The 22,648-nt window shown below is 50.7% G+C and overlaps 1 protein-coding gene across 5 annotated transcripts in view; it reads left to right on the top strand.

Annotated features, from left to right (window-relative positions):
- The window catches only part of Kcng1 (potassium voltage-gated channel modifier subfamily G member 1), a 31,621-nt gene extending 9,942 nt beyond the window's left edge, over nucleotides 1-21,679 (top strand). For 2 of the 5 annotated variants that reach the window (NM_001430298.1, NM_001430297.1), the window contains exons 2-3: nucleotides 1,752-2,550; nucleotides 10,685-10,817. In NM_001430298.1, the coding sequence (NP_001417227.1) occupies nucleotides 1,777-2,550; nucleotides 10,685-10,693 (783 nt within the window). In that variant the 5' untranslated portion in view covers nucleotides 1,752-1,776 and the 3' untranslated portion in view covers nucleotides 10,694-10,817. 5 annotated transcript variants of the gene reach the window in all.
- Nucleotides 21,680-22,648: the final 969 nt, after the last annotated feature.

The following is a 22,648-nucleotide window of genomic DNA, read 5'->3' as shown; positions in this document are numbered from 1 at the left end:
TGCACAGTAAATGCTCTCATCCGGCAAGTGGCTCATGGAGCCTTTACACTGCTGGGTGCAGGGATCCAGAGATGAATCAGGCATTGTACCTGCCCGGGGAGCAGACAGTCCACAGAAGTATCCAAGCTTGCATGTAGATAATCGTAAAACTGGATACACAGTGGGGCTAAGAGCGTGGCTCCATGGGTAAATTGCTTGTTGCTGCTGCGTGAGGACCTGAGTTCAAATCCCCACCTCCCACGTAAAAAGCCAGGCATAGATGAGTGTGCCTGTAGCCCCAGCATTGGGGGGGGGGGATGGAGAAAAGTACATCCCACAAGTTCACTGATCAGACAGCCAGGCGGAAGCAGCAAGTTTCCAGTTCAGCATGAGGTCCTGACTCAAGGCATGCATGTATGGGAGGGAGCATGTATACACACACACACACACACACACAAGGGGGGCCTGGAGTTCCCAAGGTGACGTTTGGCAACAGGGGAGCAAATCGGGCCCTGTTTTGATATTCAGACATTTCTTTGCCCGATGCCTCTTTTGAACCTGTTTCCTGTCTGTGTGAGTGATAAAGATGTTACAATAAATGCTATTACAATAACCAGCCAGGACTGAGCCTGGCCAGTGTCAGGCACTTTGTCCTTTCTGATCTTGTGCTGTGGGTCACTTGGTTTAAACCCATTTCACAGGTGGGTGACTCATCAGGACTATTTGGTCCAAAAGCTATCACTTCAATACCAGAGCCTCTTCATCCAGCGTTCAGGGCACTGAGGGCTAGATGACTTCAGTGGGGACTGTGGTGGGCACTGTGGGCTGCTGAATTAGCTGCTCCCCTGGCCCTTCTGCTGGAAGCTAGAACTCGCCAATGCGTCACTCAAAACTACCTCAGGCATTGCTGCATATGTGAGAGCCACTGGCCAAGGCTAAAATGTCTCAGCTATGCCATTTAATTAAAAATTAGCTGGGCTAGGGGCAAGCCTCTGCCTCTGATTCCCAACACTAAGAAGTCAGGCAGGTGAAATAGCTCAGCAGGTCAGGCGCTTGTCAAGCAAGCCCAGGGACTGGGTTCCATCCCCAGAGCTCACGAGAAAGCTGTCCTCTGGCTTCCATATACTCACACACGCACACACACTTGTGCACACACACTTATGCACACACAGATGCACTATTATGCACACACAGAGACACAGTCTCACACACGCGCGCACACACACACACACATCCACTACACACATATGCACACACACTCATGTAGAGTGCTGAAGAACACTGGCTTCTCTTGCAGAAGACGGAGATTCAATCCACAGCACCTACCTGGCAACTCACAACCACCCATAACTCTGTTTCAGAAGAACCTAACACCCTCGAACTTCCGATTAACTTCTCCACACATGTGATACACATACAGACAAGTAAGCGCACACACATGCATATAAATAAAAATATGTAAAACCCACAGTACTATCTTTTAAATAAAATGAAAGTACATGGGCTGGAGAGATGGCTCAGCGGTTAAGAGCACTGACTGCTCTTCCAGAGGTCCTGAGTTCAAATCCTAGCAACCACATGGTGGCTCACAACCATCTGTAATGGGATCCGATGCCCTCTTCTGGTATGTCTGAAGACAGCTACAGTGTACTTATATGTAATAAATGAATAAATCTTTTTAAAAAAATGAAAGTACATACTTCACAATCAGTGGGGGGGGGCTCACTTAAGCCTCAGGGGTCACCAAGGATCTCCCCTCCTTCTTTTCCCAGCCCAAGAGGGATGTGAAGCCTCAAAATGACCCTGTTACCAGGAGACAACTCGGACTATGACTATAGTGCTCTAAGTTGTGCCTCAGACACCTCCTTCCACCCAGCCTTCTTCCCACAGCGCCAGGCCATCAAAGGCGTCTTCTACCGCAGGGCCCAACGGTTGGGACCGCAGGACGACCTGCACCAGAGCATCTCACTTGGGGACCGCAGGCGACAGATCATCATCAACGTGGGTGGGATCAAGTACTCACTACCTTGGACCACACTGGATGAGTTCCCCCTGACGCGGCTGGGCCAGCTCAAGGCCTGCACCAACTTCGACGACATCCTGAGCGTGTGTGATGACTATGACGTAACCTGCAACGAGTTCTTCTTCGACCGCAACCCGGGGGCCTTTGGCACCATCCTCACCTTCCTGCGGGCCGGCAAGCTGCGCCTGCTTCGGGAGATGTGCGCCCTGTCCTTCCAGGAGGAGCTGCTGTACTGGGGCATTGCGGAGGACCACCTGGACGGCTGCTGCAAGCGCCGGTACCTGCAGAAAATCGAGGAGTTTGCTGAGATGATGGAGAGGGAGGATGAGGAGGAGGCGCTGGACAGCGAGGATCAAGAGAGTGAGGGTCCATCCACCAGCGAGGGTCGCCTGAGCCGCTGCATGAGGAGGCTGCGTGACATGGTGGAGAAGCCACACTCAGGGTTGCCTGGCAAGGTGTTTGCCTGCCTGTCTGTTCTGTTTGTCACCGTCACCGCTGTCAACCTGTCTGTCAGCACCCTGCCCAGCCTGCGTGAGGAGGAGGAACAGGTAAGACCGGGAGAAACTCTGAATACTGGCTATAACTTCCTTAGCCATTGTCACTTTTCCTGCGAGGCTTCCCCTCACCGCGCTAGCTGAATAGCCTCTGTGATTCTTTCTTTCTTTCTTTCTTTCTTTCTTTCTTTCTTTCTTTATTTATTTGTTTATTTATTTATTTATTTTATGTATATGAGTACACTGTAGCTGTCTTCAGACAAATCTCAGAAGAGGGCATCAGATCCCATTACAGATGATTGTGGCCCACCATGTGGTTGCTGGGAATTGAACTCAGGACCTCTGGAAGAGCAGTCAGTGCTCTTAACCACTGAGCCATCTCTCCAGCCCCCGCCTCTGTGGTTCTTGATGTCATACTGTGTGGGTGTTTGTATCCATCTTCTCTACCTCCCTCCCTGATAATATGTGAGTGTCCAGCTCTCTACTGCGCCCCCTACTGTCCTAGCCTAGAACAAAGCCCAACAAAGAGACCCGCAGCCTCTTCTGCAGATTCCAAGTGTTTGGATGATGTGATCCTGACATGCCTGCCTCTAAGCTGGGCACATTCCAGAGGCCATTAAAACTGACCTCACAGATCCGTCCTCTCTCTCTCTTTTCCTAGCTCCCTTTTATAGCAACCTACCAAACTTATTTCCTTAGTCATGTAAACAGTTATTTTTAATTTATAGGTCTGTGTGTACGTACATGGCCCCACAGTAAGAAACTGCATGTAGCTGGCGGTGGTGGTGCACGCCATCAATCCCAGCCCCCCGGAGGTGTGAGTTTGAGGCTAGCTTGGTCTACAGAGCAAGTTCCAGGGCAGCAAGGCTACACAAAGAAACCTTGTCTGGGAGGTTGGGGGAGAGGTATTGCCTGTGAGACATTTATTCTTAGTCTGACATAAGCTGTGTGCTATCAAATCCATGGGATCTGGGGGGCAGGGCTCTGCTTCCAACTTACCTACCGTGAAGGTTCTCCTGTAACTCCATAGGAGACACGTTCTCACACCCACCCAGCAGGTGAGGACACTGAAGCAGACAGAACAGTTTGCCAAGTCTAGGTTCACAGGATCTGTGGTCTGTATACCCCACACAGCAGCTGGGGACCCACGATAACCCCACAGAAGTACATGACTGACCTGCCCACAACTCCCCCAAACTGGACTTGAGGTCTTCGGAAATGAGGTGTTTTCCATGTGGAAATGCACCCTTGGCTTTTCATACCGATGACAGAGACACGACTTTGGTGAGAGGTGGGTACACAAGGGAGGTCCCCTGGACCTCTGGGTAGTGACTCCTGTGACCATGTGAAGGAAGGAACCAGGTACACACTGTACAGACATTTGAGAGGAAGTCCGACAGTGTGATGTGAGCACAGATGCTAGCAGCATTAACTGAGTACCAGCTGGAGAGAGAGCCTGCGTGTGCTAAGCCTTTTGTGCTGTTTGACTTAATCTTTTTTTAAATGTATTTATGTTATGTATATGAGTACATATAGCTGTCTATATGTACTGTCTTCAGACACACCAGAAGAGGGCACCAGATCCCATTACAGATGGTTGTGAGCCACCATGTGGTCGTGGGGAACTGAACTCAGGACCTCTGGAAGAGCAGTCAGTGCTCTTAACCGCTGAGCCATCTCTCCAGCCCCTGTTTGACTTAATCTTAGAAGTTCTCAGGAGGGAGGAGCCCTTCCATCTACAGATGTCATGGCGGATGTGGTCATCCCAGCTGCATGAAACCAGAAAGGATTGCTGGCGTGTTCTTACACACCGAAGGTTTTTTAAAAGGATCTTAAGAACATATTTCACTAACAAAATTACATTGTCATAGGGACTGGGGACAAGGAGGGAGGGCTAGAGCCAGACAGTCGGAGCCTGAATGCCACCTCACCCACTCTCGCTGCATAGCTGTGGGAGACTTACTAGACCATGCTGTGCCTCAGTTTCCCCACCTGTTCAGGGGACTATGAATGCTGTTCTGAACATCCAGTTCAGTGAGGAAGTCTACGTAAGGGGATCAGCACCGAGCCTGGCATGTTATGTAGTACAGATTTCGTTTTAGCTCCGTCGTTTTGTGAGACAGAGCCTTGCCATGCCAAGTTGGACTGAAACCCACAACAACCCTTCTGCTTCAGTCCTCTGAGTAATAGATTTATCACCACCAGCTCCAATACTCTTGGCCCTAATTTTTTTTTTAAAGATTTATACTATTATTTTACATGTATGAGGTGGGGGAGTGGAGACTTTCATTCCAGCAGAGAATACTGGATGCCCTGGAGCCGCAGGCTCTAATGAGCCACCTGACGTGGTGCTGGGAACTGAACTCGCCTCCTCCTGAGGAGCTGTATGCAGTCTTAAGCACTGAGTCATTTCCCCACCACTTCCCATCCCCCACCACCTTGTTCCTAAATTTACCAGGAAAGCAGTGTCAAAACCACACAGATGGAACTTCTGCCATGTTTCGTTCTGAATTTTCCATGTGGTGCTGGAGGTGGAGCACAGGACCCCACAGGCTGGGAAAGTGTCCTATCATTGTGTATATACTCCCAATCCTCATAGCACTTCTTTTTAAATGTGTGTGTGTGTGATGTATGTACATGTATGGGGGGGGTGATGTGTGTGCGAGTGTGTGCATGTACGTGTATGTGTGTAGTGTATGTGTGTGCATGTGGTTTGTGTGCAAGTATAATGTGTGTGATATGTGTGCATGCATGCATTGTGTGCATGTCTGATGTGTGTGCATGTGTGATATGTGTGCTGTATGTGATGTGTCTGTATGTATGTGCATGAATGAGGTGTGTATGCACGTATGAGGTGTGTGTGCATGTGTGGTATGTGTGATATGTGTGCATGTGTGATGTGTGTGCATGCGTGCGTGTGTGCACATGTGTGCATGTGTGTGTGATATGTATACGTGTATGTGGGGTATATGTGTGTGATGTGTGCGAGTATGTGTATGTGCATATGTGTGATGTATGTGCATGTATGATGTGTGTGATGTGTGTGCATGTATGGGGTGTGTGTGCATGTCTGATGTGTGTGCATGTATGGAGTATTGTGCATGTGTGATATGTGTGCATGGGTGTGATGTGTGTGATATGTATATTATGCAATGTGTGTGCATGTATGAGATGTGTGTGTGCATGTGTTTGCATGTGTGTGTATACATGCATGTGGTGTGTATGCATGTGCAAGAGTGCACATCTGCAGAAATGTGAGTGGAGGCCCAGAGTTGGCATCATATGTTTTCCTAATGGACCTGTGCTTTTTTCCCTGAGGGGGTTCTCTTACTTGAACCAAGAGTTTGCTGATCCTGGCTAATCTGGCTACCCAGATTGCCCCTGGATCCTGTCTCTGCCTTCTGAGCAGAGACTGCAGTGGCTCCCACACCTTCCTAGATTTTACCTGGGTCCCGGGGATCCAAACACTGATCTCACTTTATCCACTGGATCACTGACAGCATCCTGTTATATCTTTAAAAATCAAATAAATAAACCAGGCAGTGGTGGCATGCCTTTAATCCCAGGACTCAGGAAGCAGAGGCAGGGGGATCTCTGAGTTTGAGGCCAGCCTGATCTACAGAGCAAGTTCTGGGACAGTCATGGCTACACAGAGAAACCTTGTCTCAAAACACAAAACAAACAAACAAACAAACAAACAAACAGGACAGGGTCCTGGGAATCTATGATCCCAGCACTGGGGAGGTGAAGAGAGAAGGGTCAGGAGTTCTAAGTCATCTTCTACCACCCTTTATTGTTGCCTAGCTGTCCTGGAACTTGCTCTGTAGACCAGGTTGGCCTTGAACTCACAGAAACCCAACTGCCTCTGCTTCCAAAGTGCTGGAATTAAAGGCATGTGCCACCATGCCCAGCCCTGGCCTCCTTTATGTCAGTGGCAATGATCTTTGGTTTTATTTGGGGACCATAGGATTCATTGTGGCACCTGGTCATGTACCTCAATGTGCACACATTTGAGGGCCTACTGTATACAGGCACTGCAGGGGAGACAGTGACCAGGACAAGTCTTCATACTTCCAAGTATATTGGTCTTAGCTGGGTTGGCGGTACCCAACTTCATAACCACACAACAAGGGGGCTTGTGTGAAAGGCCTAAACATACCTGGGGCCTCAGATGGTGTGCACTCCAGGAAAGCTTCCTGGAGAAGGAAGACTTCCCACCCCAGAAGTTGGAGACCTCAGAGTCCCCAAGTCAAATCACAGGTCCAGGCTGGAGTGCATTTTCAGAAAGACAAGACCACAGAGGTCCTCTGAGGACCTAGTCACAATCAAGAACCTTTTCCGTGGCTCTCAACTTTCCTAATGCTTCGACCCTTTAACACAGTTCCTCACATTGTGGTGACCCCCAACCATAACATTGTTTCTGTTGCTCCTTCATAACAGAAATATTGCTACTGTTGTGAATCATAATGTAAATATTCGATATACAGGATATCTGATATGGGTTCCCACAAAGGGGTACTGATCCACAGGTTGAGAACCACTGCTTTAGGAAGTCTACTGTTGGGACATCTGCAGTTCTCTAGGGCTCCAACCTCTTGAGGACTGTGTGCTGGGAGGATGCTAGCTGGGGGTGGGGCGGGTGCAGGCTGCCTGAGTTTCATGGGAGGTATCTTCCTAACATCTCTATCAATATTCTGCAGTAGAGAAAAAAAAGAAAAAAGAAAGGAAGGTGGCTGAGTGGTAGTGGCCCACTCCTTTAATTCCAGCATTTGGAAGACAGAGGCAGGAGGATCTCTGTGAGTTCGAGGCTGGCCTGGTCTACACAGAGAGAGTTCTGGGACAGCCAGGGCTACAAGAAGAAATCATATCTCAGAGGAAGAAAAGGAAGGGGGGGGGGAGAGAGAGAGAGAGAGAGAGAGAGAGAGAGAGAGAGAGAGAGAGAGAACAGAGGGAGGGAGGGAGGGAGGGAGGAAGGAATGAGGGCCAAGCAGGGGAATGACCAGGGGCTGGAAGTGTGGGACCACCTAAGCTGAGAACTGGAACCTGGAGTGGCAACTGCCTTGAGTTAGGGATCAATGGCAGCTAGAGAGATGCCCTAGGGCCTGGTGGCATGGAGGGGCAGGGGAGCTGGGTGTCCCATTTAGGCCAGAGCCTTCCCTGCTGACTTGCTGGTGTGATCCCTGCCCTGTGCCTCCCCAGGGCCAGTGTTCCCAAATGTGCCACAACGTCTTCATCGTAGAGTCGGTGTGCGTGGGCTGGTTCTCCCTTGAGTTCCTGCTGCGGTTCATCCAGGCACCCAGCAAGTTCGCCTTCCTGCGGAGCCCGCTGACCCTCATCGATCTGGTGGCCATCCTGCCTTACTACGTCACACTGCTGGTGGATGGCGCTGCCTCCAGCCGCCGCAAGCCAAGCACCGGCAACAGCTACCTGGACAAGGTTGGGCTGGTGCTGCGCGTGCTGCGGGCGCTGCGCATCCTCTACGTGATGCGCCTGGCCCGGCATTCCCTGGGGCTGCAGACCCTGGGCCTCACCGCACGCCGCTGCACGCGTGAATTCGGGCTTCTGCTGCTTTTCCTGTGTGTGGCCATCGCTCTCTTTGCCCCACTGCTCTACGTCATCGAGAATGAGATGGCAGACAGCCCCGAATTCACCAGCATCCCGGCCTGCTACTGGTGGGCTGTCATCACCATGACAACCGTGGGCTACGGAGACATGGTACCCCGGAGCACGCCGGGCCAGGTGGTGGCTCTGAGCAGCATCCTCAGCGGCATCCTCCTCATGGCCTTCCCGGTCACCTCCATCTTCCATACTTTCTCCCGCTCTTACCTGGAACTCAAGCAGGAACAAGAACGGGTGCTGATCCGCCGGGCCCAGTACCTCATCAAAACCAAGTCTCAGCTCAGTGGCATGTCCCAAGACAGTGACATCTTGTTTGGAAGTGCCTCTTCAGACACTAGGGACAACAACTGAGGCGAGAAGATGCCCCCTACCCTGCCTGCCAGCTGCGGCTTCATGCATTCACCGCCACTGGAGCCTGGAAAAGGACTTAGCGCTTTCAAGTCCAGCCCTGGCCTGGGACTGACCTGAGCGAGCCACGGCACAGAAAGGATATATGCCACATCTCCAAGAGTCCCCGCCCTCCCTCTAAGCCCAGAAGTAACAGGGAAGCTAGCTCGAGCCAGTGCCTCACCGACCTGGCTTCTCGGTTGCTTCTCTTCCCTAAGAAGCTGACCGGCCCCATCCCACCATGTAAAGAACTTGTGCAGCAAAGTTCTTTGCGCACTGAGAGACTGCCTGGCGGAAAACACATCCGGCAGCCACATGTGACTTTAGTGTACATCCACGGAAGGAAGAAAAAGCCTGCCACTGGGACTTTCAAGAAAGGATCTGTGTCTCTTAGTGAAAGGACCACGGTGATGGGGTCCCGGGGCTGGTGGGACAATGGCATGATGGGAGAGAAGCAAACAGACAGACCTTTAAGGAGCCCACCACCGGACGCTGTTCAGGCTCCTCCTGCTCCTGCCTCCTGGGCTCCTCCTTCATGCTTCTTCCTGCTCACACTCTCCACAGCCTTTTATGCTTGAGGGCTCTCTTTTCAGACTCCACTCATCCCAGCCGGGGTGGGGGACACCAACAAGCCGGTCATCTCTGCTGTTTCAAAGGTGAAATCGCTTCATTCCATGGTTTAAAATTAGTGAGATTTTAGCCTACTCCAATTATTTTAGTATGAAGAAGAAGAAGAAGAAGAAGGAGGAGGAGGAGGAGGAGGAGGAGGAGGAAGAGGAGGAGGAGGAAGAGGAGGAGGAGGAGGAGGAGGAGGAGGAAGAGGAGGAGGAGGAGGAGGAGGAGGAGGAGAAGAAGAAGAAGAAGAAGAAGAAGAAGAAGAAGAAGAAGAAGAAGAAGAAGAAGAAGAAGAAGAAAGTACTTTATACCCCTTACCTGAGCCTCAGTCTAAACCCACAGTGGACCAGTGCTTCTGGCAGGGGTGGCAGTCCCCAGGAAGTCTGGAGAGTGTGAGGGAACCTCCTCTATGCCCTCAAAAGAAGCCACTCAAGAAACGTAGTTTGGGCACCAAGAGGGACCCCAGGCCAACCTAGAAGATTCCATCTCAGACTGAGTCCTGGGTACCTGGCACTGAGGAGCCATTGTGAACACACATCCACACACGCTCATGCACAGACATGTGACATACATAAACACACACACACCCATGCACAGACATGCACACACACATGCTTACATACAGGCATAGATGCCCGTCCCCAGCCTCCTGGGTGCAACCGCTTTCCTTCCTGCTTCCTCCCACATCCCAGCTGTCTTCTTCTCTGTCCAGCAGCAGAAATTGGGCTTTGAGACATGTCTAAGCCTGATTGCGAGCTGTGTAGCCCAAACCCTGCCTGCGGACACAGTCTCCACACCTGTTCAGACCTTCCACCAGCCCCTCCTACCTCCCTTCAGACACACCCAGCCTACCCTGCCTCATTGTGGGCCCTCACATCTTCAGAGCCCTGTTCTGGGCCGCCCTCCCATGCATGCGGAACACTGCGTGACTTAAGGGTCAGGGTGTTCCCTTCATGGCCTCGCTGTCCTGAGCACCCCGCAGTTTCATGGTTTTCTCCATTCCCTGCTGGGCTTTCTTTGCCAAGTGAATGTGCTTTAGTCCTCTCTCAGCTCCTGAACTCTGCTCTGTCTCTCGCAGGACCAACCGTGTGTACCGGCAGGTCTTAAAGCGGTTCCCTGCTGCCTCCCAGGGCCTCGTTCAGGGTCAGCACCTGCCAGGTGCTCAGAAAACACTTATTAAAAAACAGGAGAAAAGGGAAAGAGCAGAACGGAACAGAGATGGGGAACCTGTCTATTACTGCTTAGATCCAAATGTCCCCAACAGTCTAGAGCCATACCACCCCAAATGTGCCTGATCTCATCTGAAATGTCACCCAGAAGTTCACCTGGCAAAGATTTGGTTCCCATGCAGCAGTGTTCAGAGGTGGGACCTCTGGTAACAGGATCCCAAGGGCCCTGTCCCCATCAATGGACCAACCCATGATAAACTCACAGCTTCAATGGCTCCTAGAAAATAGAAATATAGAGAGGGTGGGACCCTGTTGGAGGAAGTCTATTATCAGGGACACGCCCTTGAAGGGTATGCTGCCCCCAGATAACTTCCTCTTGCTTCCTCTCTGGTTCCTAGCTGCAGTGAGGGAAGGAGTTGAGTTCCAGCAAGCTGGCCCTCCTGGGATGCTGCACCTTGAAGTGGGCCAGAACCAATGGAGTCAAGGGACCATGGTGAAACCAGAAACCAAAATAAACCTTCCCTCCTCCAAGCTGCTGGCCTCTGGTGTTTTGTCGTAGCCATGAAAAGCTGTCTGTCACCGTGTTTATTTTTAACATTGGAGGCTGTGGAGGTCCCTAGAGCACCTCCACCTTCTTCTCCTGATCTCATGGAGAGACACAGCCATCTCTGCCGATGGAAATCGGCAAGTAGGCAGAATGGAAAGACTATGCAAACCCCCAAAGGACCTCTTTAAAAGTTCCTCCGACACCTGCTCTCCAGTGACTCAGAGCTACAAAGTTACTACTAATTAACACCACCTTCCCTGACCCGGCAGGTGTTATAACCCTGCACGTCCTCATCGGGCTAGCACCTCAGAGTAGTGGGATTCCTTTCACCCTCAAAGGTGGCTGTGAAAGACAGCCTAAAAATGCACTGGGCCCAGTGTACTGGGGAGCCTTCCGAAGTCAGAGTGAGAAAGGAAATGCCACTTGTCAAGGAGAGACCCTCAAAACTGAGGACAGGGCCTGGAGTGTGTGGAGAGGCTGAGGCCTCAGTGGCTGGGATCTCTAACCTTTCCTTTGCAGGCCTTGCTGTGTCCTGAAGCCTGGGTTGCCACCACCCAGGACCTCACCTGGAGACAAGGGCTTTAGATTCCACCAACAATGGAATAGACTCAGGTCTGAAGTAAAATCAGGGCACCCGGGGCTGGAGAGGTGGCTCTGCGGTTAAGAGCACCCGACTGCTCTTCCAGAGGTCCTGAGTTCAATTCCCAGCAACCACATGGTGGCTCACAACCATCTGTAAACAGATCCAATTTCCTCTTCTGGTGTATCTGAAGACAGCTACAGTGTACTTATATATAATAAGTGAATAAATAAATTTTAAAAAAAAGCAGGGCACCCAGGATACCCAGCAAACTGTTCTGGAACAGAGGGCAAATCTCCAGGCCAAGCATTTTGTCCTCTTAGCCAGGGACTTGATGTCCATGGGCCATCTGAGGCTACAAGACAGTTGTGATGAAAGATTCATTGGGCCGGTATGATCTATGCCTTGCCTCACTTGGCCGGGCCTCTGTGCCGCCCCTGACAGCCTTGTGTACAAATTTTGGCTCTAGGACACTTGGCACCTGGCTTGCCAAATCGGCATCAGTCGCTAAGTCACATGGTTGTCCCCTTCTGGGACTTGTCAGGCACTTCTCCACAGTCACAGCAGGCTAGAGTCTCTGAGCAGCCCTAGACCAAAGTGAGGCCAATGGGCGCCTGTCTTTGATACCAAAGCGGGGGAAGGACCAGCAATCAAGACTCCGATTCATTAATGCTTCCAGCTTTAGGATTCACACAGTGCCAAAAACACACGATGAACAACATGTCAGGAGCTTTCATAAAAACAGATCTGACTTTGGCCTCCTCGAAACTTGTTACCGTCCTGTCCCAGTGCCCTGATGTAACCAGTCATACAGTCAGAGCCTGGCTCCAGAAGCGGGAGACACAGGAGGGAGCTGAGGGATGTCAACATCTCAGCTGTGGGCACCGCATCCATCCTTACTTAACCTTTTAGAAGGATCAGGGGCCATCAGCAACACCTCACAGCAGCCAACCCCGGGGACCAAGGCCTGATGTTTGTGAGGTCTGCACGGTGACAGGAAAAGAGAGATGGTGAATATGTGAATTTGGCAAAAAAAAAAAAACAAAAAACTGATGTTGGTGACAAGGTCGGGGAGGCAGAACATGGCCACTTCTGTATAGACAGGTGATATCTATTCCTAGCTACTCCAGAGGCAGAAGCAGAGGATTATAAATTCAGTCCCAGACAGGACCCCAGGGACTTCAAGACCAACCTGGGCAACTGGTGAGAGTCTGTCTCAAAGTAAAAGGTACAGTAACCATTGGGAGTAGCCTCAGGGACATGGCATTCACGAGACCCAGGCTCCTAGCCTTAAAACCGCTCCAAGTATTTTATTTATTATTTTTGTTTGGGTTCTTTGTTTTGTTTTGCTTTGCTTTTTTTTTTGAGACAGGGTTTCTCTGTGTGTATCCCTGGCTGTCCCGGAACTAGTTCTGTAAATCAGGCTGGCCCCAAACTCACAGAGATCTGCCTGCCTCTGCCTCCCAAGTGCTGTGATTAAAGATGTACACTACTGGGGTTGGGGATTTAGCTCAGTGGTAGAGCGCTTGCCTAGGAAGCGCAAGGCCCTGGGTTCGGTCCCCAGCTCCGAAAAAAAGAACCAAAAAAAAAAAAAAAAAAAAAAAAGATGTACACTACCACCGCCCCTCAAAAACCATTTTAAAATGTCGGCGGTTCGGCGGTTCAGAGAAGGACTCACGAAGGAAATGATGCTAAGTAAAGAGAGCAGTGATTCAAGCAGAAAGAAGGGCTGGCCTAGATGCCCAGAGGTCAGGATAATTCCACCAGCCTTGGAGAGAGCCCAGGGCAGACACACACACTGCTGGGCCCCCTCAGAAGACAATTTATGATCTTTTCAGGCATTAGGGCCTGGCTCCTGGCTCCTGGCTCCTGGCTCCTCCTAGCATCCTTCTCTGTGCTGTCCCACCTCCTACTACCTTCCCTCACCTCTCCTCAGGTGTCACCTCTCCTCAGGTGTCACCTCTCAGGAGCTCTGAGGTGTGACGGGCTCTGCCTCTCTGGTCCTCTGTCTCCTCTCATTCCTGCCCTCGGTCCCACAGCCCTGGGACTCAGTCAGATCTCTCTCACGTCTGCTCAGAGCCAATCCTGCCTGACGCTCCCACCCTTGCCTGTGAAAGATCCATACCCTCCACTCCCACCCCACCTCCGCACCCATTGCCTAAGCATTTTCTCCTCAGCTACACCCACCTCTTCTCTAGTCACCAAAGACCAAGAACAGTTGCCACTTTCAAACCCACCTCCAGAGCTCTGACCCAACCACTTCCTGGGTAGGGTAGCCACCCCAGCACACAGTTCCCGTGCCGTGAGCATTAGAATCAGGCATGAGGCAACTAGGCACAGACCTTCTGACCCGGAGACCAAGCCTGCTTGCTCTTCTTCACCTGGTCCTCACACAGAAGCCACAGAGAAAGCCCCACCCCCCCAATATGGCCTCCCTGTACCTCATACCTCCCCTGGAGGAACATGTTACTCTCCAGCGACATGCTCTCTCCCCATGACATGCTGACCCCTCGTGTTTCAGTAAAAGTCAAGCCTTCGTTTATTTAATTCATGGTGCTGGCCATAGAAGATATGGTCTCGCCCATGCTAGGCAGGTCCTCTACCCCGGGCTTCCTTCCCTTCTGGCGTGTTTTTACTTTTTTGTCTCAAGACAGTCTCATGAAGTCCAGGTGGGCTTTGAACTTGTAAGTCCCCTGTCTCAGCCTCCAATATCCCATACAGGTCTATATGACAGGACCTATAGGCCCAGGTTAAACCAATATTTTAAACATCTCCTTACCCATCTCTAAAACCATCATTAACACCAAATGATACATTACACAGTTATTTACTTGTGATCCTTCTGTCCCCCTTGATGCTCAACCTCTTGAAGACAGGAAGCTTCTCAGAGCAGCCTGTCTAGGACAGAGCCAGGCCCACCCTGGCCCAGCCGTACCTGGGTACCTGTGCTTACAGCCTCCATCCTGTGAGGGTCACTGTCGATCAACTGTCTTTTGTGTCCAATCAAGTAGATGAAGGGTGCCGTGGGATTGGGAAAAACAAAACAAAACAAACAGAAACAGAAACATGTTGTTTACCCAAATGACCTGGTAAATATTCAGGCTTGGCTTAAAATAGACTTAAAGTCACCAGCTAGCCCTTCTTAGAGAGAGAGAGAGAGAGAGAGAGAGAGAGAGAGAGAGAGAGAGAGAGAAGAGGAAAGATGTGTAGGGTGGCAGCCTGTGAAAGATACTCTGATTATTGGTGGTCAAGATAGGTCGACTCCCCAGAGGCCCTAAAAGGGATAGCAGACACATTCCCAGTCTCCCAGGAAGATCAAGGCCTCAGGTAGCTGCACCCCCCCCCTACACAGACCCCTGTAGAGAGGTTTGAGACAGACCAGTCATGTAGAGCAACGCCTCAAGCCCCTCCTTCATAGGTGAGGACATGACCACAGGTCACGTAGGCTCAAGACAGATCAGTCGTAGAAACAGGACCACGCCCCCAAATATGTCGATGAGGTCTTCCCAAGCTCTCAGGCCAAACCAATAGGAAGTACCTGCCGTCAGACACTGACCCATCCAAAAACTGTATTTAAGTGTCATGTTCAGGATTAAAAATGTGCAAGAATTACTCCATCGTCTGAGAGCTTCTGTCGTAAGAGCTGTTAACACTACCACCGCTTAAGGAAGAGATCTGCTCTCCTGAAATCATCGCTGCCAGAAGCTCCCTGCACCCCTCGCTGGCTAGTCAGTCTCCTGCTGGCTTAGCCCGGCCTGAGCAATCCAAGCGGCAGTGGCAGAAAGAAGGACTGGCAGCAGGGACAGCGGAAGCTGTTCCCACTCCCTGCCTGAGTTCTCTCCCCATTCCCCAAACCCACGTACCTAGCCGGGCAAGAGATCTCCATGGAGAGCCCCAGGCACCAGAGCCCCACAAAGATGGAGAAGTGAAGTTGGGGAGAGGAAGTGGGGAGGGAAGGGAACTAGCTCCTGAGAGCAGGTGCAGTTCCTCCTGTCCCAACACACTGGGCCCAAGAAGACCGCCATCCCTAGTGACAGGTCCAGTTGATAAGTGGCTGGAGTCTGTCCTTAAAGGGAATAAAATACAGAGCAACTTACTTTAGCAGTGTAAGGGCATAAGACCATCCACCAAGGCACTTGGGGACACCACTCTAAGGGACAGAGATCCATGAGAATGTAGCCAGGCCTTCACCCTCTGGCCTTCACAGATGGTCTATCCCCCTCAGAGCTCCCATGGAGAGCTTTAGTTTCACAGGAAAATAAGATGGCAGAGGTCACCAGAAGCAGACACCCCAACACCCTGTAGTTCCTGTCTGGAAGACCTGAGCGGCCCTATCAGCCCTTCACAGTCTCTAACACAACAGCTGCCTTGTCATAGACATGCAGGTGGGGACAGTGACAGAGGTGGCCCTGCTGCAGAGCAATCTGTCCCCTGGATGAGAGTCCCGCAGGACCAGGAGAAGGCTGGAGTGGGGATCAGTTACTGTCACGTGTGTTGGCACAGCAGTGACTTTGATCATGCTGGCCACTGAACGCCGCTCTCCTCCTTCACTCTGACAGACCAGCTGAGGTAAGTCCGTCTCCCCTCACCAACAAGTCACCAGGTGGACATATGATCCTGTGGCCTCCCGGAGATCCTGTGGGGAGCTGAAGCCCTCTGCCTCCTCTCTGCCTTGGAGATGTCCCTGGCACATAAGGGATTGATGAGGCCACTGGCTAAGCTGTGAGTTCAACACTAGCCTGATGTACATAGTGAGTTCCAAACTAGCCAGGGCAACATGATGAGACCCTATTTCAAAAAATAAAATGAAAGGGGATGGAGAGATGGTTCAGGAATCAAAAGCACTTGTTCGGGTTGGGGATTTAGCTCAGTGGTAGAGCGCTTGCCTAGCAAGCACAAGGCCCTGGGTTCGGTCCCCAGCTCCGGGGGAAAAAAAAAAAAAGCACTTGTTCTCCCAGTGGTCCTGAGCTCAGTTCCCAGCACCCACATGGTGCCTCACAACCATCCATCCCAGGGGTGCTCATATATCTTCTGGTGCACGTACATGCATGCAGCCAAACCACTCATAAAATATATTTTTTTAAGATGTATTTATTTCATATATGTGAATACACTGTTGCTGTCTTCAGACGCCCCAGAAGAGGGCATCAGATCCCATTACAGATGGTTGTGAGCCACCATGTGGTTGCTGGGATTTGAACTCAGGACCTCTGGAAGAGCAGTCAGTGCTCTTAACCACTGAGCCATCTCTCCAGCCCCTCATAAAATATCTTAAATTTTTCCAATTAAAAACTAAGATGAGTTTGTCCGGAAACCGGGAAAGGGAATAACACTCGAAATGTATATAAAAAATACTCAAGTTAATTAAAAAAAAAAAAAAAAAAACTAAGGTGAGGAAGCTGAGCAGTGGGGCCCATGCCTTTAATCCCAGCACTCAGGAAGCAGAGGTAGGAGGATCTCTGAGTTCAAGGCCAGCCTGGTCTACAGAGTGAGTTCCAGGACAGGAAAGCCCTGTCTCAAACAAAACAACAACAAAAGAACCAAACCAAGTTAAGGAGTAGGGGGCTGGAGAGATGGCTCAGCGGTTAAGAGCACTGACTGCTCTTCCAGAGGTCCTGAGTTCAATTCCCAGCAACCACATGGTGGCTCACAACCATCTGTAATGAGATCTGGTGCCCTCTTCTGGCCTGCAGTCACATATGCAGGCAGAATGCTGTACATAAAATAAATAAATAAATCTTTAAAAAAAAAATTAAGGAGTAGAACCCAGGGCTTCCAACACAATGTTCTCAAGAACCTCGACATCCCATCTCCAAAGGAGATAAGACCTTTGCATCCAGAGATGCCAGGGGGTGACTGCACATCCCCTCAGGGCAGACCACGGCGTGACTAATGGCCACGGATCCCAGGCTTGGTCCAGTGGTGGAGATTATTCTGGGATGCCAACTGTGTTCTGGCTCCGAGAAGGAGGTTGCAGATTAATCCCAGGCCTGGCCACCAGCCTCCTGCTTCCTGTCACTTCTCCGGGTCCTCCCTACCTAGAGGGGTCAGATGAAGACCACAGGACCCTAGCTATATGACCACAATATGACAGGATGCCAAGGGCGTTGAGTCTGAAGGAAGCGGAGCCTCCGTGCTTACGGCCAGGAAGAGGAAGACAACACAGTGCCACCACCATGCTCCCCTGGGAATGGATCAGTAACTTCAGTTTCCACCAGTGAGGGAGACCCGCCACTGCAGTGCACTCGTAACCTAGAAAGTCCCCACAGCGCTTTCATCGGACTTGGCTTCCCAGTGCTAACACCAGAAAAGTAGGAAGGGAGCCAGAATGAGCAGGTTTGGCATCTCTCCCTGCAACCAGAGGCACACGCCCTGCTAAGCCAGCTCCCTTTGCAAGAGAGACTTAACTAGGGACGCACTACTGCCATGTCATCTTCAGGATATGTTTGGGGGTCTTTGCTTTGGGCTTTATGTATGGTTGGTTGGTGTTCTTTTCCAGACAGGGTCTCACGTAGCCTTTAGTTGCTAAGTTGATGAGGCCAGCCATGAATCCTCTCAATCTTCCTCCACCTCCAGGAGTGCTAGGATCACAGCGGAGAGCCACCGTGCGCAGTTGAAGGTCCAGTTCTAAAGAACAGACTCTACCGCCCAACTCCGTGATGTGTCTATGAAATGAGAGCAAACAGGAGTGGGCGTGGTCCCCCAGGAAATGCCCGAGAGGTAGCAGATGCCACGGGCACCCTTAACTGTTGCTCAAGGAGCAGACAGCAACAGAGGACGGTCTGGTCGCCTAACAGCAGACAGGCGGGGGTGGGGCCAGGGAGCAGGGTGGGGCCAGGGGCCGGGCACCGGTGTCCGCTTCAGCTGAGTTTTCGTGGCACCATGAAGGCTTTCGCACATGCTCCATCTGTTGGCGCCCCAGCTGCTAATTGCCAATGCATGTTCACACCTCAAGAGCAGACTTGGCAAAAGCAACCTGAGAGCTTTTCATTAGCACTCAGAAGACAAGGCAAGCTGCTTTGCCTGTTACTCAGCCTCGCCGTTATGTTCCCCCCACCCCAATCCACCCCCATCCCGTGGTGACAGTCAGAGTCCAGACTTGCTCACCTTTCACCATGATCTCTTCTGGCCCCGGGAGACAGGGATTCCTGGCTATCTCTCCTCTGTGAAGCAAAGCACGGTGGTGTGAAGGGCTGGGTGGTCCTGCCTCTGCCCCTCAGGAGCTGGGCGGCCTTGAGCTTGTTACTTAACTTCTCTGAGCAGTTTTTTTTTTCTCATATGGAAAAGAGATAAAAGACTTGATCTGTAGCTTGGTTGGCAGAGCTCTTGCCCAGCATACATGACGTTCTAAGTTCAAACCCCAGCATCGCATAACCGATGTAGTGGTTAGGATGTACTTGTCCTCCTAGCAATTGAGAGGTGAAGTTAGGAGGTTTGAGGTCAGCCTGAGCCTCTGAGAGCCTGTTTTAAAGAGGGAGAGGGTGAGGGAGGGGGAGAAGGGGAGGGGAAGAGAGTGCTAGCAAGAGAGGGGAGGAGGGAGGGAGGAAGGCGGGAATGGAGACTCTTCTCCAAGGATCAAGTAGTGAGGACATGAAGCAAAATAAGTGAGATTCACAGCAAAGTGTCTGTCAGAGGAAGTAGCCACTCTTTCCAAAACCACAGGTTAAGGAAGGACCACTCTGTTCCCAAGTACCCTAAAACGGCTTTATGGGAGAAAGGTTGCGATGAGGGAGCTAACTCCAAAACGGGTCAGTTTTTTTTTTTTTTTTTTTTAGTTCATATAATTGAACCGCAGATGGTCACACCAGCCTCTCACACAGCAGACTGCCACCTGGCGCCGTGAGGAGTCCCTCCTAATTGAATTCCCACCGCCTTCATCCCACTCTTGCGTCCCTCACGTCGATCACTGACAGCTCAAGACTCTTCCCTCGAGATGATAACATGGCTGCCGTAGGCCCAGACGCTCACTTCTCAAGACCAAGTCTAAGAGGAAAAACCAAGAACTTAAATAACTCCCAACCCCTGAGATTTGCTCTGACCAAAACGGCTTAACCATGTGTCCAGCCCTGAACCAATCGATGAGGCCCTGAGGTGGCAATGGAACATAGAGGGGCTGTGATCTGAAAGCAGGTAAGGCATAAAACTCAATAGAGCCCACAATGCCTCTCTAGCGCCCTCTGTGGAGAGAATTTGGCATTGCACTAAGTGTAAAGGCCAGATGTTTGGAGGAATTCTGTTCTAGACCAGAACGAAGGCATTAACTTAATCAAACATTTGCCTGACAGAAGCTGTAGTAAGAGAGAAAAGCATGGTTGCAGCCAGGAGCAAGCCTTTAGCACCATCTTTAGCCTCCCCTCACATTTCATAGACCCAACAGAAACCACAACAGGGTACTCAATCTACAAAATCCTCAAAGGTCCCTTCCCCTGGGGTAAGGAATGCTGCATGGCTGTGATTTATTTCCAGGGAACTAACAGACAGAAAGCTTGGTCCTCCGAGATGCCATGTTGTGAAGGAGTATCTCCTAGAAGGAGTGTGTCATGGGGTCTTCCCTTAGCGGGGCTATAGCAACTCTTATGAGACCCTGTTTAGATCCAGTGGGAGTGAACCGTTATAAAAAGCAGGCCTGACCCACCCCTCCTCTCTGACCTCTTCACCGTGTGATATCCCCCTCTTCCACACACAATTGCCATGATGCATGCCATCCACCAAGGTGTGACCTAGACAAATCATCCAGAGAGAGAGACCCAACTCTCTCCCCTGACTATAGCTGGCACTGTGCCCTTGAACCTCCAAAACTAGAAGTCAAATAATTTCTTTTCAAGATATAAGAGCCAGCCTCAGGGAAATTTCTCATAGCAACAGAAAGCAAACTGGTACACCTAGTTCTGCAGACACAGTCGCCGTCCCTAGCTTACTGAGGAGGCTGGCACAGGTCTGTAACCAGCACATGGAGACAGGCCTGTGGAAGTAGGAAGTCATTACTGGGACTGACGTGGGTCATATCCAAGCATTCATGGGTCCCTTTATGGCCAAACCAGTAGGTACACAGGGTCAATGTTCTTCTAACTATATAAATTAACTTCTTACACTAAGACCAAAACACCTCAGAAGACAAACTTGGGTGGGGGGGACAATCTCTCTTGGCTCATGATTTCAGAAGTTTTCATCCATATTATGTGGCCTGTACCACTAAGCCCGCTGCAAAGCCATGGCCAGAATGGGGGAATGGGGGAACAAAGCCACTCATTGCAAGGTAAGAGAACAGGAGAGAGTTGACAGAAAGCAAAGGAGAGAGAGATAGTCAAGGAGAGATTTCTGCCTATGGTGGCACATGCCTGGACTGCCAGCACCCATGAAGCTTAGACAGGAGAATTACTGAGAGTTTGAGCCCAGCCTGGGCTACATAGTGAGTTCCTGGACAGTCTGCAAACTGTCCAGAACAATAAGAAAATCGTGTGTTTGCCAGCAACAGCTACAGGTACAACTGAGTCTCACCAACTGTCCCTGGGTTCAGTCAGTATTGCTGTCACTGCCTGCTGTCCTGGCTGTTGCAGTTTCTTGGGGATGTGAACCTCCCTAGAGTAGAAAAATATCCCTCTCCTACCACTGCCTAAAGTAGGGAAATGCATGGTGCAGGGACACAGCTATGTTACTTAGCCCTGACCAAAGCTTCTTCTTTCCTTCACCTTCCCATGCCTGCCCATATAATCCCAGGAAGAGGGAGGAGTTTGCATATGAATACCAGGAAGAGGGAGGGGTTTGCACATGAATATACCATGGGCTTCTGTTCGGCATAGTTTTATGTCAACTTGACACAGGCTAGAGTCATCTGAGGGGAAGGAACCTCAATTAAGAAAACACCTCCATAAGATAGGACCATAGGCGGGGTTGGGGATTTAGCTCAGTGGTAGAGCGCATGCCTAGGAAGCGCAAGGCCCTGGGTTCGGTCCCCAGCTCCGAAAAAAAGAACAACAACAAAAAAAAGATAGGACCATAGGCAAGCCTATAGGACATTTTCTGAATTAGTGATTGATGAGGAGGGCCCAGCCCATTGTGGTGGTGGGTGGTACCTTCTCTGTTGGTGGTCCTGGGTTCTGTAAGAAAGCAGTCTGAGCAAGCCACAAAGAACAGCTCAGAACTCCTCTATGGTTCCTCCATCAGATTCCTGCCTCCAGGTTCCTGCCCTGTTTGAGTACCTGTCCTGACTTCCTTCAATCATGGACAATAATGTAAACCAAATAAACCCCTTCCTCCTCAACTTGATTTTTGGTCATGGTGTTCTGTTTGTAGCAGCAATGGAAATACAAAGTAATACATCTTCCTTGGCCCGTAACTGACCAGCATGTTCCTCCTCCCTCTTTAGTGCTCATATCTTAATGGAACTAGACAGCCAATGCATATGAAGCTCACGGGCTTCGCCTGCAGAGCCATTGCAATAAGGGCGTTCCTTGTCCTCCACTGCCACCTACTGGTAGTTTTCAAAGTTACAACATGGGGTAGGGCTGGCTTTCCCTACCCTTGCTGCTTGTAAACAGCCAGATTCGGTACATCGCTTTAAAAGTAGTAGAAGCTATTTTGTTGCTTGTTTCTGTTTTTGAGAGAGCATCTCATGTAGTCCAGTTGGGCTCAAAACTCATTACGTATTGGAGAATGACCTTGGACTTCCGATCTTCCTGACTTGACCTCCCTTGTGTGCACCGCAATTCTCCACAGCTGTCTTTATTTTCCGTATTTTTGCGCCCTTCCGGGGGCCGGGACAGTCTGGCCATCACTGACAAACATACCACTTCCACGGTTCGCTTCCTTTAGAGCAGGCACCCACCTCCATTTAGAAGTCGGTCCCAAACGGGCCTGCGCAAGTTTTACCCAGATCTGAGAGGCCTGAGACTTCTCCACGCCAGGACATTTCTTCCAGAAATGTCTGCAAGCTGATTTTCGTCTCCTTACAAGACACTACCAACCTGCCCACCTCTTTACCCGGTTGGCTTTTGCCTTGCTTGCTCTTTCCTACCTGTTACCACAGCAGAATGTCAGCCCCCACGCTCTCCGCATCTACTGACCATCACTCATTTCAGGGTCGGGTTTATCAAGCGTCCCTTGCTAGCCAAGTGTGACAACACCAGCCTGCAGTCTCAGCACAGGACAAGTAGAAGATGGGGATTTTAAGTTTGTTTTCAGCTACGCATTAAGTTCAAGGCCAACCTGGGCCACAGAAGACCTGTTTCAAAAACA

Source organism: Rattus norvegicus, chromosome 3, assembly GCF_021556685.1.
Source record: "Rattus norvegicus strain SHRSP/BbbUtx chromosome 3, alternate assembly SHRSP_T2T, whole genome shotgun sequence".
Taxonomy (NCBI): domain Eukaryota; kingdom Metazoa; phylum Chordata; class Mammalia; order Rodentia; family Muridae; genus Rattus; species Rattus norvegicus.
Note: the sequence above shows the minus strand (reverse complement) of the source record. Positions and strands in the feature narration are given on the sequence as shown.